Genomic DNA, 17977 nt, shown 5'->3' on the forward strand with positions numbered 1-17977 from the left:
TAAAAATATTCAATGACCCTACCTCCACCGCTCTCTGGGGAAGGGAATTCAACAGACTCACGACCCTCAGAGAAAAAATTTCTCCTCATCTCTGTCTTAAATGGGAGACCCCTTATTTTTAAACTGTGGCCTCTAGTTTTAGTCTCTCCCACAAGGGGAAACATCCCCTCAGCATCTACCCCTTCTAGTCCCCTCAGGATCTTCTATGTTTCAGTAAGATCACCTCTCATTCTTCTAAACTCCAGTGTATACAGGCCCAACTTGTCCAACCTTTCCTCATAAGTTAACCCCCTCATCCCAGGAATCAGTCGAGTGAACCTTCTCTGAACCGCCTCCAAAGCAATTATGTCCTTTCTTAAATAAGGAGACCAAAACTGCACACAGTATTCTAGATGTGGTCTCACCAATGCCCTGTACAACTGTAGCAAAACACCTCTACTTTTATAATCCATTCCCCTTGCAATGAATGACAACATTCCATTTGCCTTCCTAATCACTTGCTGTACCTGCATACTAACTTTTTGTGATTCATGCACTAAGACACCCAGATCCCTCTGTACCTCAGAGTTCTGCAATCTCTCTCCATTTAAATAATATACTGCTTTTCTATTCCTCCTGCCAAAGTGGACAAGTTCACATTTTCCCACATTATACTCCATCTGCCAAATTTTTGCCCACTCACTTAACCTATCTATATCCCTTTGCAGACTCCTTATGTCCTCTTCACAACTTAATTTCCTACTTACCTTTGTGTCATCAGCAAATTTAGCAACCATACATTCAGTCCCTTCATCCAAGTCATTGATATAGATTGGAAATAGTTGAGGCCCAAGTACCGATCCCTGTTTACCTACTTACGTTTCTGCTTCCAAAATAGCAACATAGGAACAGGAGAGGGCCATTCAGCCCCTCGATTCAGTTAGATCATGACTGATCTGTATCTTAATTCCATTTACCCGCCCTGATTCTGTAACCCTTCACCACACGGACTGCAGCGGTTCAAGAAGGTGGCTCACCACCACCTTCTCAAGGGCAATTAGGGATGGGCAATAAATGCAGGCCTTGCCAGCAAAGTCCACATCCCATGAATGAATAAAAAGTAAAAAATACCCTTGCCTAACAAAAATCTATCAATCTCAGTTTTGAAATTTTCAATTGACTCCCAGTCTCAACAGCTTTTTGGGGGAGAGTTTTCCAGATTTCCATTACTCTTTGTGTGAAGAAGTGCTTCCTGACGTTCCTCCCTGAACGGCCTAGCTCTAATTTTAAGGTTATGCCCCCTTGTTCAGAACTCCCCCCACCAGAGGAAATAGTTTCTCTCTATCTACCATATCATCAACTCTTTTAATCATCTTAAATACCTCAAATAGATCAACCCTTAATCTTCTATACTCTAATTGCAGTAAATCGTAACACTGGACCTGAACTATGCAAACCAACCAGCGTCCACTACAATCAATTTTTCCAAACCTGGGTTTTGTCTAGAGGGAGTATTTTCAAAACTTGTATACAGGAAATAGAAATGCACAGGAGCAGAAAGATCATCACGGCCCATCCCAGTGTAAAACTGGAGTCAAATCCAAGTGCTTACAGGTCTGTCACTGATTGTGGGGTGCAATTTGAGGTGATGGGTTAAGAGAGTCACACAAGAAACATTAAACGCATTAAAGTATATTGGATTAATCATCCACTCCCTCCACCGTGGCTGCAGCGTGTACCATCCACAGGATGCACTGTAGCAACTTGCCAAGGCTTCATCGGCAGCACTGCCCAAACCCGCGATCTCCACCACCTAGTGTATATTCTGTGAGACCTGGCAGGTAACACCTGTCTGTCTGCACACTGATTGCCTTGGCAACGGGCAGTTGAAAAAACTGTCTGTACTCACCAAGCATTGTTCTGTGAATTATAAATGCGATTTCATTTCGAGGATTTCATTTTCACATCGTTCACCTGACGAAGGAGGAAGCCTCCGAAAGCTTGTGAATTTAAAATAAAATTGCTGGACTATAACTTGGTGTTGTAAAATTGTTTACAATTGTCCACCACCTAGGACAAGGTACGTGGGAGCACCATCACCTCCAAGTTCCCCTTTAAGTTACACACCATCCCGACTTGGACATACATCGGCTGTTTCTTCATCGTCACCGGGTCAAAATCCTTCAACTCTCTACTTAACATTGTTGTGGGAGTACCTTCACACACAGACTGCAGTGGTTCAAGAAAGCGGCCCACCACCACCTTCTCAAGGACAACTAAGGACGGGCGATAAATACTGGCCTTAACAGCGATGCCAAGAATGAATGAATGAATGAATTTTTTTTACACAGCTTACCTGGTAGCAATACATTAACAGCTTTGAAAACACCAGCGATCTCAGAGGGAATTGGATAGTGTCCGAATGAGAATCTCGATGTAGTGCCGAAGCAAATCTGAAAGAGTCAGGACTCTTTCGGCTCCCTTACAGTGCTGATTCGAGACTCCTGTTGGACTCTGTTTTGCAACGCCCTTTGAGATCGCAAGTATTGGCAAAGTACGTTCAACAAGCCTACTGACAGTACTGACTTCTGTACAGTACATATGTAATTTTTACCCTTTTTAGTACATTCAGTGACCTATATAATGGCAAAGGAGAGGGGATAAGATGTTATGGTCTGAAGGTTGGTGTGGTCAGATGTGGGGTCCCAGCCAAAACTCAAATTCATTTCAGTTGGACCACCATGAGGAGGTGCCAAGCAAAACCAGGCTCTTTCCCTCCGTCTTCTTCTTCCCCTCATGCTGTTCCAGACAGCACGGGACAAAATCATGCCCTCGAAGAAAAAAGGTACTACAGATAAAATGCAAAGGTAACACGAAGGTAAAAAAAAAATCAACAATTTTACAACCGAACACAAAATAACTTTTGGCTCCTTCAGTGATCGTTGTTTACCAGTAGATGTCACTGATGTCACTTTTTGCAATTTTTCTTTTAAAACGCATTAAAGACATCCAGCAACACTCAACAGGTAGCATGTCTAGTTTTATTTTTTGAGGAACCCAGGTGAAGGGTCAAGGCTCAACACATAGGAATGGGTGTGAAGACGAGGTACCTACATTGACCTACTTTATCCGTTTTTCAGATCTGCTGCGTTTTTCCACCATTTGGTGTTTTATTTTTAAATTTCAGATCTGTACTTTTTTTTTCTTTTCTGTTCCCACTGGCAGGAGGGTCAGTAAACAGTGGACACAGATTTAAGGTAATTGGCAAAAGAACCAGCGGTGACATGAGGGAAAAAAAAAATAATGCAGCGAGTTGTAATGATCTGGAATGCGCTGCCTGAAAGGGCGGTGGATGCAGATTCAATAGTAACTTTCAAAAGGGAATCGGATAAATACTTGAAGGGAGAAAATTACAGGGCTATGGGCAAAGAGCAGGGGGAGTGGGACTAATTGGATAGCTCTTTCCAATGAGCCGGCACATGCACGATGGGCCGAATGGCCTCCTTCTGTGCTGTATCATTCTATGAATCAATGATTCTATTGTTGAGTGGGTTTATAGAAGACAAGACATTGCAGGTGGTTGGGAAGGCTGATGAGGAGTTCCACAGCCTTGAAGTCCTGAGAAAGATTGAGTGAAGAGCTGGTCAGGAGTGTCCATGTCAGGTAAGAGTATTAAGAGTTATGGAACCCAGGTGGGCGGATGGAGTTAAGGTACAGATCAGCCATGATCTAATTGAATGGTGGAACAGACTCAAGGGGCTGAATGGCCTCGTCCTGTTCCTATTTGTCTTTGTGGGCCACTTAAGATTCTCAGGAATCACATATAAATGCCAATCCCCGTTCCCGTTAGTTTACAGATTCCTCGCGATGCTGATACTGACAGATCTTGGCGTTCTGATTTAGGATTTATCCACCAATGAGGCTGCAGAGCTACAAACAGTTATTTTCGAACCTCCAGGCCCACTAAATTCAAACAGGACAAACAGGTGAGCAAGAAGTATTAGTACAAATGGGCTCGTGGCCCATAGGTTAAACAACCCAAAGTAGGAAATAGTGCAGTGAATCTTAATTTTGGCACAGTTAGGATATCAGGGGGAGTGCATAGCATTGGGTATGTGGGAGGAACGGGAGAAATGGTTCGAGGAGTATTGATCATAGTAGCATCAGAAAAAGAGAGAGAGCGAGAGAGAGAGAGAGCGAGAGAGAGAGAGAGAGAGAGAGAGAGCGCGAGAGAGAGAGTGTGAGAGAGAGTGAGAGAGAGTGAGAGTCCAGAAAGGTTGTAGCAGAGTGGTTGGAAGCTCAAAGATGAGAGAAAGATTGGCGACAAGCTGGTTCTTTTGCCCCTCTGAAAAGCATGCTCTACACATTGGTTACTTCAGGCTGTATCATAGTGCCAAGACTTACCTGCCAAAAAACAGTAGTTGCCAACGTCTGCTGGGGGAGGAGAAGGCCAACCACCTACAGAGAGCATAGGCACTGATTAGACTGAGAACTGCACTCCAACTTGTTCAAAAAATAAACGTCAGACACAGTCCATAGAAAACAATGCAACACATGAGAATTTTAAATTGGATGCATTGGATGAGAGCTAATGTAGGTTAGCAAGGATAGGGGTGATGGGTGAGCAGGACTTGGTGCGGGATAGGGTAGAGGCAGCAGAATTTTGGATGAGCTGAAGTTTACAGAGCAAAGAGGATGGGAGGCCGGCCAGAAGTCCGAAGGTGACAAAGGCCTGATTGAGAGTTTCAGTAGCAGATGTGCTGAGGCAGGGGCAGAGGTGGAAGATATTACAGATGTGGAAAGTAGGCGGTCTTTGTGATGGAAGGCATATTGGGTCGGAAGCTCAGCTCAAGATCGAATAGGATACCAAGGTTGCAAAAAGTCTGGTTCAACCTGAGACAGTGGCCACAAAGGGGGATGGAATTGATGTAAAGGGTACAGAGTTTGTGACAGGAGACGAAGATGTTGGCTTCAGTCTTCCCAATGTTTACCTGGTGGAAATTGCAGCTGATCCAAGCAGTCTGACAACACAAAGGCAGTGGAAGGATCGAGAGAGATGGTGGTGAGGTAGAGTTGGGGTGTTGTCAGCACACATATGGAACCTGACCCAAAGTCTTCAGATGATGTCGCCAAGAGGCAGCATGTAAATGAGGAAGAGCAGGGGGCCAAGGAAAGATCCTTGAGGTACCCCAAATGTAACAGTGCGGGGGTGGGAAGAGAAGCCACTGCTGGAGATGTTCTGGTGATGACTGGATAGGAAGAATGGAACCAGGCGTGGGCAGTCCCACTCACCTAGATAATGGAGGAGGCATTGGAGGAGGATGACACATGTTCTGCAGGCAAAGGTTAGGGGAGGGATCTCATTGGCTTGGTAATTAGGTCAAGCAATTTAATCAAGAATGATACGAGTTTATATTTACTCACAATTGGGGTCCCAAAAGGAATATAACCTGCAAGAAAGAGACGGTCAGGCATATAAAACATTTTTTTATTAACAGTTCCATGACTTGTCCTTGCTTTTCCCCCTTTTAGATTCTTCCACACCGTGCGGATTCTCAACTCCAGGCTTCTGACTTAAACCAGGAGTGTGGGATCATCTGAACGCCAAACTCCTTGACATTGTCAGTCTGTAACCTGCCGACAGGTGCTGTGTTTCTCCCGCCAGGGTTTTATTTCTCCTTCCCCCCCTCATACAGAGGATGACAGGCACTGCTCTGACTAGCAGACAGTCAGGGCTGCAGGATCACCTGAGCGGCAAAGTAACGTTGCTTTCTAAAGTTACCGGACCCTCAACTTTTACACCCAGGATTTTGATTTGTTGCTTTTGTTCATTTTCTCACCTCGCTCTCCAGGAGGGGAGAGGAGTTTGGGGAAGTAGCAGCGAATCTGGAACTGATGGTCTCAATCTTAGTGACAAAGAAATCGATGAGCACCTCGCACTTGTTGGAGGTGGAGAGGCAGGGGAGAGGGGTTTAAGGAGATGGTTAGTAATGGAGACAAGAAGCCACCAAGCCAAACCTACTCCAGGTTTCCCCTTGTTCAAGCCCGGATCTAGTTTCTCTTCTATCTCGACCTCTTCCCGCGACACAGTTCCAAAGGCGTTGTAGCTCATCTGGCTGACCATTTTGCGTGTGAGAGAGTGGTCATTGAATGTCAACAGGCGATGTTCCACCACGGACAGGCATCAGCAAAGCCCAGTCCTGACCACACCTGACATCCATCCACGTTCATTTAAAAATGAACATAGCCTGAATTAAATTAGCAGTTCCAGGAACGTCATGCAAACACGTTAAGTGTTGATCTTCTAATATCATGAACAGTAATTTCTAGGCTCCACACAATACTGCTTCAGGTAAACACACCACCATGTTCATTGTTCTTTCTACTAAGTAAATGTCATGAGCTCCAAAATACTTTTGTACTGAAATATCCCACTGTGTGCATTAGGAACCCAGGTCCAACCTACTCTAATTATCATGAAGAGGCTGTGCTTTAACGGAGATAGATGGGGATGTCCTAAAGTGGGTCTCTGTTGGCTGTGAGGTAGTAGACGGGACCGATGGGCCGGAGCAGGCCTTTCATAGATTCCGCTAACTCATGGACGGCCTTGCTCAGTGGGTTGAATTGGCTGTGCAGTACGACGTCCGGAGAAGGAGGCCAAATTCACCACTACTTCCCAAAATTCCCCTCCCCTGAGGGGGTCTGTGCATGTCTGAGCAAGGACACACCAGTAAAATGGGGCAGGTCATACCTGTCAAAGTCAAGGAGCGTTACCCATTTCCATAGTGCAAGGCTGGGAGAACAAAGGGAGGTTCACTCTGGGTTATGCCCTGGCAGGTCTTAGGGTGCGGATATCTATGCTTTGTTTTCACAATGCCTGAGTGAATGTTGACCAATGGGTTCTTGGTATAAACTGGCACCCTGGTTGCCTTTAGCAGTACTGTCCCAAGAGGTACCATGGCCTGAATTTTAATCCCATGAGCAGGTGGGAAGGGGGAGTCGTAGACTGTGGGAGGAGGTCGGAGATCGTGGGGGGGGTGGGGCGGGGGCGGTCGATTGCGTCTGTGGGATCGCTGCCGGTAGGCTTGGTGGGCCTGAGGGAAGCATTCCAGCTCCTCTGAGCCCACAAGCAGTGCGATAAAGGCACTTTCCTGCTGTTTCGGGCCTTCTCGCTTCCTCTCACGTGGTGCGAAGCAGAAGACCCAGGAATCCCGGCCCCCAGGCATTAAAAATTAAAAACCTGTCAAAATGGGGGCCTGCAGCCTCCTTAAAAGCTTTCATTGACCGACCCGCCTCCTGAGAGCGGGTTGGTCGCCTGCCCCTCGACCCACCTCCGCTAAAACTGGAAGTGGGCGGGTTAGAAGCAAGTTTGGGGCGGGTTTTAGGTTTTTTTTAACACCTAACCCCAACCTACCCGTTCTTGGGGTTAAAATTTAGGCCACGCTAAAGGCAACCAGGGTGCCAGTTTATACCAAGTACCCATTGGACAACATTTACTCAGGCATTGTGAGAACAAAGCATAGATATCCGCACCGTAAGGCCTGCCAGACCATAACCCAGAGTAAACCTCCCTTAGTCCTCCCAGCCTTGCACTATAGAGATGGGTAACCCTCCTTGACTTTGACAGTAATCTGATTCCTGGCTCTTCTCCCGTCCGACTGGCGGCCAGCCTGTCAATTTGGAAGGCCTGTTGGACGGGAAACTGACAACAAAAAGTTAAAAGACGTCCTTACATCAAAATCGTAAGGATGTCCGGGACACCCGTACTTCCGGGTTTCCAGTCAGGAATTCTCCACCCTCCCCGCCCTCTTCCCAGCTCCGGATTAAAATTTACCACCATGACTCTAAGCTGGGTGATGTATGCCTAAGAGGAATCCCATATAACTAGGAAAATACTTACATCCATATGGAGGGATCAGGTATAAGCAGCCTTCGACTTACGTGCCACTCAACGATAACAATGTCTCTGTGCTGTTGAATGTTCAGCAATTAGGGATGTTAAAGGATCCCTGCTGCTGGATATTGACAGCATTAGGACAACAGAAAGTCACCAGTACAAACCAAAGCCATCAGGTCCTTAGTACCAATCGGTGCCATAGTGTAATCGGCAGTGCCGAGCTTGCTGTGCTTGTGTGTTTTGTTCTCACTAATGCCTGAAAATTATTCCTTATGGGTGTGCTTCATGAATCCAAAGCAGGTTTGTCAAGTTGTTGTACCACATTATGGGAATAAACATTTCATCATAAACATCAGCAATTGTGCACAGTATTTACATCTTTAGCAGAGGTTCGAGCAGACCTAATGATGGAGGCGTTGTTTCATTGCAGTTAGAATGCTGCACTGCCTAGGCCCTAAGCTCTGGAATTCCCTCCATAAAGTGCTCTACCTCAATCTCCTCCTTTAATATACTCCTAAAAGCTACATCTTAGACCACGCAAGAGGGTTAAAGGAGGCAGTGACTCTAGGGGTCAGTGTGTGATGTTAAAGGGGACAGTGACTCTAGGGGTCAGTGTGTGATGTTACAGGGGTCAGTGACACAAGGGGTCAGTGTGTGATATTAAAGGAGACAGTAACTCTAGGGGTCAGTGTGTGATGTTAAAGGAGACAGTAACTCTCGGGGTCAGTGTGTGATGTTAAAGGAGACAGTAACTCTCGGGGTCAGTGTGTGATGTTAAAGGAGACAGTAACTCTAGGGGTCAGTGTGTGATGTTAAAGGAGACAGTAACTCTCGGGGTCAGTGTGTGATGTTAAAGGAGACAGTGACTCTCGGGGTCAGTGTGTGATGTTAAAAGAGACAGTGACTCTCGGGGTCAGTGTGTGATGTTAAAGGAGACAGTAACTCTCGGGTTCAGTGTGTGATGTTAAAGGAGACAGTAACTCTCGGGTTCAGTGTGTGATGTTAAAGGAGACAGTAACTCTAGGGGTCAGTGTGTGATGTTAAAAGAGACAGTAACTCTAGGGGTCAGTGTGTGATGTTAAAGGAGACAGTAACTCTCGGGTTCAGTGTGTGATGTTAAAGGAGACAGTAACTCTAGGGGTGAGTGTGTGATATTAAAGGAGACAGTAACTCTCGGGGTCAGTGTGTGATATTAAAGGAGACAGTAACTCTCGGGGTCAGTGTGTGATATTAAAGGAGACAGTAACTCTCGGGGTCAGTGTGTGATGTTAAAGGAGACAGTAACTCTAGGGGTCAGTGTGTGATGTTAAAGGAGACAGTGACTCTCGGGGTCAGTGTGTGATATTAAAGGAGACAGTAACTCTCGGGGTCAGTGTGTGATGTTAAAGGAGACAGTGACTCTAGGAGTCAGTGTGTGATATTAAAGGAGACAGTGAGTCCAGCGGTCAGCGTGAGTGTTAAATGAGACAGTAACTCTTGGGGTCAGTCTAAAATATAGAGACGAGAATGATTTCAATCGAGAGATGGGAGACCAATGTGAGAGAGGGCTCGTCTATCCAAGGTTGTGCCAGAAAGAAAGAATGTCAACCAGATGTCAGCAATCGGGAAACAAACTTTGTCCTGCACCCTGTAAAGCAGTGTGGGAAAGATAGTGGTGCAGTGTGTTCAAGTCTGTATATGTGGGGACTGCCGAACTACCTTTCCTCTCTGGTCATTTGTGGTGATTCAATCACTTGCATAAAATAATCATAGAACAAAATGTTTTTTAGACACTGAACCTTTCCAGTATTGTGCTCAGTAATGGGAGCGCAGCCAACACTTCCAGGCAGGAGCGGCATTTACAGCAAATCAGTATATGAACTGAATTGTTTTAAGCGTGAACCCGATATTAGATTTGATCCTGCCTGCTAACCTGCACGTTGTACTGCCCATTGGTGACAACTCAGCCACTGTGCTCTGGTACTCCCTCCCCAAGTCCCTCTACCTCGCTCCCTGCTTTTAAAACCTTTCTCTCCTTCTGTGCATTCATGCCCCCTCTCTAACACTTACAATTTGTCCCATTTTTCCCGTCCTGCTCAGTGCCAACAGTTTCTGTTCCTCCTCGATGTAAAGCACTATGAGATACCAATAGAAATAGCAGCTGCTGTGGCCCAGGCAGGATGTCTGCAAACAAATTTCCCTCCACCAGCAAGGAGGCACCACAGCCCGCAGTCTCCTCTCAGTCCTTAGTCTATGTCACTGAACATTAGATCAAACATTGCCAACACACACACTGCTGGCATCAGCTTCTCTGCTAAACATCTAACAATTACAAGGAATTTCAACAAATATTAACCTATTTTTTCCCCTCAGTTTCTCATTTTTTTTGGACTATTTTTGTTTCACCATGAAATGAACTGAACCATAGAAATCTACAGCATTAAAGGTCATTCGGCCCATCGTGTCTGCGTCAGTTATTTGCTACAGCAATCCAAAACTAATCCCACTGCCCCACTCTCTCCCCATAGTCCTGTACAAATCCAAAACTAATCCCACTGCCCCACTCTCTCCCCATAGCCCTGTACAAATCCAAAACTAATCCCACTGCCCTACTCTCTCCCGATGTGGAGATGCCGGTGATGGACTGGGGTTGACAATTGTAAACAATTTTACAACACCAAGTTATAGTCCAGCAATTTTATTTTAAATTCACAAGCTTTCGGAGATTTTCTCCTTCCTCAGGCAAATGTTTCAAGATCTCCTTGAAGCCTACGCATTTATACATATTGAACAATAATACATGGTGTTTACAGACTGCCCCTGCAACTGCCCGTTGCCAAGGCAATCACCGTGTTCAGACAGAGAGGTGTTACCTGCAGAACCTCCGAATACACATTCAACAAAAAAACAAACAGGGAAAAAAAACAGAGAAAAAAAAAACAAAAAAAACACAGAGAGAGGCAGAAACATCCGGAAGGCAGAGAGAGCCAGCAAATGACCCATTATATTAAAAACAGATAACATTTGTTCGCTGGTGGGGTAACGTGTAGCGTGACATGAACCCAAGATCCCGGTTGAGGCCGTCCTCATGGGTGCGGAACTTGGCTATCAATTTCTGCTCGACGATTTTGCGTTGTCGTGTGTCTCGAAGGCCGCCTTGGAGTACGCTTACCCGAAGGTCGGTGGATGAATGTCCATGACTGCTGAAGTGTTCCCCGACTGGGAGGGAACCCTCCTGTTTGGCGATTGTTGCGCGGTGTCCGTTCATCCGTTGTCGCAGCGTCTGCATGGTCTCGCCAATGTACCATGCTCTGGGGCATCCTTTCCTGCAACGTATGAGGTAGACAACGTTGGCTGAGTCACAGGAGTATGAACCATGCACCTGGTGGGTGGTGTCATCTCGTGTGATGGTGGTATCTGTGTCGATGATCTGGCATGTCTTGCAGAGGTTACCGTGGCAGGGTTGTGTGGCGTCGTGGACGCTGTTCTCTTGAAAGCTAGGTAGTTTGCTGCGAACGATGGTCTGTTTGAGGTTGGGTGGCTGTTTAAAGGCGAGTAGTGGAGGTGTGGGGATGGCCATAGCGAGGTGTTTGTCCTCATTGATGACATGTTGAAGGCTGCGGAGAACATGGCGTAGTTTCTCCGCTCCGGGGAAGTACTGGACGACAAAGGGTACTCTGTTGGTTGCGTCCCGTGTTAGTCTCCTGAGGAGGTCTATGCGATTTTTTGCTGTGGCCCGTCGGAACTGTCGATCGATGAGTCGAGCGTCATATCCCGTTCTTACTAGGGCGTCTTTCAGCGTCTGTAGGTGTCCATCGCGTTCCTCCTCGTCTGAGCAGACCCTGTGTATTCGCAGGGCCTGTCCATAGGGGATGGCCTCTTTGACGTGGTTAGGGTGGAAGCTGGAAAAGTGGAGCATCGTGAGGTTGTCCGTGGGCTTGCGGTAGAGTGAGGTGCTGAGGTGCCCGTCTTTGATGGAGATTCGTGTGTCCAAGAAAGAAACTGATTCTGAGGAGTAGTCCATGGTGAGCTTGATGGTGGGATGGAACTTGTTGATGTTATCGTGTAGTCTCTTTAGTGATTCCTTGCCGTGGGTCCATAGAAAGAAAATGTCGTCGATGTATCTGGTGTATAGTGTTGGTTGGAGGTCTTGTGCAGTGAAGAAGTCCTGCTCGAACTTGTGCATGAAAATGTTGGCGTATTGGGGTGCGAATTTGGTCCCCATGGCTGTTCCGTGTGTTTGGGTAAAGAACTGGTTATCTAAGGTGAAGACATTGTGATCCAGGATGAAGCGGATGAGTTGTAGGATGGCTTCCGGAGATTGGCTGTTGTTGGTGTTGAGTATTGATGCTGTCGCAGCGATGCCGTCATCGTGGGGGATACTGGTGTATAGTGCCGAGACGTCCATCGTGGTGAGAAGTGTTCCTGGTTCAACTGGTCCGTGGGTACTGAGTTTTTGTAGGAAGTCTGTAGTGTCACGACAGAAGCTGGGGGTTCCCTGTACGATGGGTTTCAGGATGCCCTCGATGTATCCAGAGAGGTTCTCACACAGGGTTCCGTTGCCTGATACGATGGGACGTCCGGGTGTGTTGGCTTTGTGTATCTTTGGGAGGCAGTAGAAGTCTCCCACGCGGGGATTACGTGGGATGAGAATGCGTAGGATGCTTTGAAGGTCTGGATCGAAGGTCTTGATCAGTTTGTTGAGCTGGTGGGTGTGTTCTTTGGTCGGATCTGCGGGTAACCGTCTGTAGTGTTCCTGGTTGTCCAGTTGTCGGTATGCTTCTTTGCAATAGTCTGTTCTGTTCTGTATGACTATGGCTCCTCCTTTGTCCGCTGGTTTGATGACGATGTTGCGGTTGGTCTTGAGAGCGTTAATGGCGTTGCGTTGTGCTCGGGTGACATTCTGGACTGTCTTCTGAGTGCGGCTGATGAATCTGGCATTGACGCATTTCCTGACAGCTTGAGCATACATGTCCAGCTGAGGGCAGCGACCCTCCGGAGGAGTCCAGTTTGACTCTTTCCTCTTCGGTTGCTGTACCGCGGATAACCCTGCCACGGTAACCTCTGCAAGACATGCCAGATCATCGACACAGATACCACCATCACACGAGATGACACCACCCACCAGGTGCATGGTTCATACTCCTGTGACTCAGCCAACGTTGTCTACCTCATACGTTGCAGGAAAGGATGCCCCAGAGCATGGTACATTGGCGAGACCATGCAGACGCTGCGACAACGGATGAACGGACACCGCGCAACAATCGCCAAACAGGAGGGTTCCCTCCCAGTCGGGGAACACTTCAGCAGTCATGGACATTCATCCACCGACCTTCGGGTAAGCGTACTCCAAGGCGGCCTTCGAGACACACGACAACGCAAAATCGTCGAGCAGAAATTGATAGCCAAGTTCCGCACCCATGAGGACGGCCTCAACCGGGATCTTGGGTTCATGTCACGCTACACGTTACCCCACCAGCGAACAAATGTTATCTGTTTTTAATATAATGGGTCATTTGCTGGCTCTCTCTGCCTTCCGGATGTTTCTGCCTCTCTCTGTGTTTTTTTTGTTTTTTTTTTCTCTGTTTTTTTTCCCTGTTTGTTTTTTTGTTGAATGTGTATTCGGAGGTTCTGCAGGTAACACCTCTCTGTCTGAACACGGTGATTGCCTTGGCAACGGGCAGTTGCAGGGGCAGTCTGTAAACACCATGTATTATTGTTCAATATGTATAAATGCGTAGGCTTCAAGGAGATCTTGAAACATTTGCCTGAGGAAGGAGAAAATCTCCGAAAGCTTGTGAATTTAAAATAAAATTGCTGGACTATAACTTGGTGTTGTAAAATTGTTTACAACTACTCTCTCCCCATAGCCCTGAACAAATCCAAAACTAATCCCACTGCCCCACTCTCTCCCCATAGCCCTGTATCAATCCAAAACTAATCCCACTGCCCCACTCTCTCCCCATAGTCCTGTATCAATCCCAAACTAATCCCACTGCCCCGCTCTCTCACAAACAGTCCTGTATCAATCCAAAACTAATCCCACTGCCCCACTCTCTCTCCATAACCCTGTATCAATCCCAAACTATTCCCAGTGCCCCGCTCTCTCCCCATAGCTCTGCATCAATCCAAAACTAATCCCACTGCCCCACTCTCTCCCCATAGCCCTGTACAAATCCAAAACTAGTCCCACTGCCCCGCTCTCTCTCCATAGCCCTGTATCAATCCAAAACTAATCCCACTGCCCCACTCTCTCCCCATAGCCCTGTACAAATCCAAAACTAGTCCCACTGCCCCGCTCTCTCCCCACAGCCCTGTATCAATCCAAAACTAATCCCACTGCCCCACTCTCACCCCATACCCCTGTATCAATCCAAAACTAATCCCACTGCCCCACTCTCTCCCCACAGTCCTGTATCAATCCAAAACTAATCCCACTGCCCCACTCTCTCTCCATAACCCTGTATCAATCCCAAACTATTCCCAGTGCCCCGCTCTCTCCCCATAGCTCTGCATCAATCCAAAACTAATCCCACTGCCCCGCTCTCTCTCCATAGCCCTGTATCAATCCAAAACTAATCCCAGTGCCCCGCTCTCTCCCCATAGGTCTGCATCAATCCAAAACTAATCCCACTGCCCCGCTCTCTCTCCATAGCCCTGTATCAATCCAAAACTAATCCCACTGCCTCGCTCTCTCTCCATAACCCTGTATCAATCCAAAACTAATCCTACTGCTCCACTCTCTCCCCATTGCCCTGTATCAATCCAAAACTAATCCCACTGCTCCACTCTCTCCCCATTGCCCTGTATCAATCCAAATATCTCAAGGTGCTTCATAAAGACATAATCAAAAAAAGCCGATGGATGCATGTAGACTGTATCAGGCTTGGCTGAGAAATCTCCCCATTGTGAAATAGCCTGTCAACACATGCTGCCTAGGCCCACACATGACCACTGAGCGAGGTACGCGATGGTTATCGGTGCCCTTGATATGATACACCAGGACGGGTCAACACTTTTGGAGAGAGGAGTGGAGAAAATTGAGCACAGCACAGAAGGAGGCCATTCAGCCCATACCGGCTCTTTGTAAGAGCAATCCGGTAAGTCCCATTCCCCCGCGCTTTCCCGTAGCCCTGCAAATCTTTTCCCTTCAAGTATTTATTCAATTCCTTTTTGAAAGAATGTGATCAGAAAGATGCTGACATGTTGAACTCCCAATCCCTGGCACGCTGCTTGCCTGAGGGGGTGGCCAAGCAATGGCCAGTTACTTCTCCTATGGATCTAGGGGGTGGTCTGAACATGATCAAAGCAAAGAGCGCTGGCAGCAGGACAGTGCCCGTGGGCAGGGATTAGCATATGGCACAGAGTGACAGAAATAAGGAAAATAACTTTAAAACGAGGAGGTAAGAGTGGAAATAGCTGTTACAAAATAAATGAAATGATACCTGACATCCTGAATGGCATCAAAATTGTCTCATTGGTGTCTGGGTGCAAAACAGCCTGAAAGCAAATCAAAAGAGAAAGAGTGAAGAAGTTCACTCCATTAGAAGTCTTTGGAGACTTCTCCATTAGAAGAACAAAGACGAGGGACAACTCCAGACTGTACCACTGTGGTTTAGTGGGTTGGACTGCCACATTGCTGCATCACGGAGCACTGGGATGTTGGTTCGTTCCCTGGTCTGTGCTGAGTCTTGTTCTCAATCACACCAGTGATGAGGTGTCAGCTCCCCTGGGTTTGCTGATAGTGATTGTTGTCCGATGTGAACGTCAAGGTGAAAATCGGGGGGTGGGGAGCAGTGATGTTGCTCCCCCCCCCCCCCCCACCCCCCACCATGGTTTAACAGCCTGCTGACACACTCGGCACAACCACTTGTGATGAATGGTCATCGATAGTGGACAACTTGAATGAGAGTACAGTCTTCAAGGAGGAGTGAAGGGAAGAAACTGCATCGGTGAAAAGATGGCTTTTTAGGTACCAAGGTGGCACACGGCATGCCAGGCACAAGTTCCATTCCCAGTCTGCTAAGTTCCTCATCTCCACCGTGTGGCTGTAGAAAGGCACAGAGTGTGGAGACTGCAGGGGAGGAGATGGAGATTCCTACCTGAGACCCTCTTCTGCAACTTCTAATGGCTGCCCAAGTGCAGCATGAACATTGCCCTTGGAGTGGGTAACTGCCATGCCATCTAGACACAAGAGGTTCACGAGCTAGGAGCATGGCCGGGGGGTGGGGGAGAAGAGGAGTAAATTGTGATGGAATTTTTATACCAGAGGGCAAGAGAGATATTAGACGAGCATTAGAACATTTTTTTAAAATTCACTTTCAGCATCGTTGACAAGGTCGGCATTTATTGCCCATTCCTAGTTACACTGGATACAACTAAGCGACTTGCTAGGCCACTTCAGAGGACTGTTAAGAGTCAGGCACAGTGGTGTGGGGACTGGAGTCACATATAGGCCCAGACTGGGTAAGGACGGCAGGTTTCCTTCCCTAAAGGACATTAGTGAACTAGTTGGGTCTTTTACAACAATCCCATAGCTTCAGGGTCACTTTTACTTGTTTCTTTGCCAGATCTTTTTTAAAAACTGAAATCAAATTCTCAAACTGCTGTGGTGGGATTTGAACACACATTCTCTGGACTATTAGTCCAGGCCTCTGTATTACTAGTCCAGTATCATAACCACTACTGTATATGGAAGCAGAGTTCAAGTTCTGGTCAGACTTGGGTTCTCCATAACTCTCCTAAACCAAAAAAAACGGCAACAACATTTTCCCATAGAAAGTGCAAATCAGACTGTTATGTACCACTGCCACAGACAATTAGCTTTACAGGAACAGGGCTGCACAAAGGATAATGAGATGTGAATTAATTCAAAGCGCTGATCTATTTCACATAATATAAGTGGGTGTACAATGTAGTACTATTTATAAACTGGTACAATACTTCGGGATTACTGAAAGAAGAAAAGTTTACCTGTCGAATCTTCTGCGCTTCCCAAAGCTAAAAACATAAAGACAAAAAGAGAAATTGTTAGTGGAGGTGACTAGATGGCCCCGGGGCTCAGTGCCCAGTGTAGTAAAGAGAGCTTCAATTCTCTGTCTGTGCTGAGTTAGTTGATCTCAACTGGGAGAGGAGGGCAAATAATCAGACAGAGGTCCCACTTCCAATCGCTTTGCAGTAACCCCTGCTGAAGAGTGCCTGTGGATCGTTGTTGGGTGAAGACAGGATCCAAGTCAACTCAACACCACTCCAGGGGTTAGCTGAGGCATGTTTCCAACTGGCTGGGATCAGGCAACTCATCTCAGATTGGGAAGTAGCTCTGTTTCACTGACAAACCTAGGTGAAGGGTCAAGGCCTGAACAAGGCAGGACACCATCAAGGATGAATGGAATAGAAGAGAAAGCAGGGCGGCAAGATTGCATTTCAGAAACCTGTAGGTTTGTTAGAGGAAGGAAAGACAAAGGAAGCTGAGGTTGAGGTCCTGGGGAAGGGTAAATTTGCGCGATGCTTAAATGGGCGGAACTTTCAACTTCAGCGGGTCTGCAAGACGGGCAGTAGTGGATCGGCTGCCCGTTATACACCCCACCTGACTTTTCTTTCCATTGAAGTTAAGCTGAAGTTGAAAGTTCCACCCTACGGGGGATGGTGGTGACATTGGCCTTTGGCGAAAGCACGAAAAGGCAACGATGGAAAAAAAAAATTGGGCATTGGGAGAACAGGCTGCCGATTCACGATCGCCCGTCGCGCGCTTTCACCGAAGACCAATTTCACCCTCTTATGTCTTTTTGGAGCTGGTGTTTATTTTGGTTCTGGTGGGAAAGGGGCAACTGATCTCGAAAATAACTTGCCATTTCCTTCAACCACAAGTGTCACTGAAGACTAGAAGAGAGTCTGCAAAACAAGCAGGTGGGAATGGGGAGGGAGAGAAAGTGGGAAGAGACGTATTTTATACAAATCAAAGACATGTTTAACAGCAGACGAGCCTGTGTACTCAAAGGTTAATGACATCTCTTTAATGTCCCACCTCAGTGGAATACAAAACCAACAACAAGCCCGCTAGGCAATCCCACTTTGGAACCTGATTCCACCAACATTTCCCCGATGCGCTGCTTCTTCCCTCCC

General features: G+C 47.0%; 1 protein-coding gene across 1 annotated transcript in view; it reads right to left on the bottom strand.

Moving 5' to 3' along the window:
• Positions 1–17977, bottom strand: part of LOC137312708 (sideroflexin-5-like) — a 187535-nt gene that overhangs the window by 112605 nt on the left and 56953 nt on the right. The window contains exons 4-7 of the mRNA XM_067979205.1: positions 16829–16855; positions 15301–15355; positions 5404–5429; positions 4384–4437 (exon numbers count right to left, since the gene is read on the bottom strand). Coding sequence (XP_067835306.1) covers positions 4384–4437; positions 5404–5429; positions 15301–15355; positions 16829–16855 — 162 coding nt within the window. The remainder of the gene's footprint in view (positions 1–4383; positions 4438–5403; positions 5430–15300; positions 15356–16828; positions 16856–17977) is intronic.

Source organism: Heptranchias perlo, chromosome 1 (genome assembly GCF_035084215.1).
Source record: "Heptranchias perlo isolate sHepPer1 chromosome 1, sHepPer1.hap1, whole genome shotgun sequence".
In the NCBI taxonomy this organism is placed as follows: Eukaryota; Metazoa; Chordata; class Chondrichthyes; order Hexanchiformes; family Hexanchidae; genus Heptranchias; species Heptranchias perlo.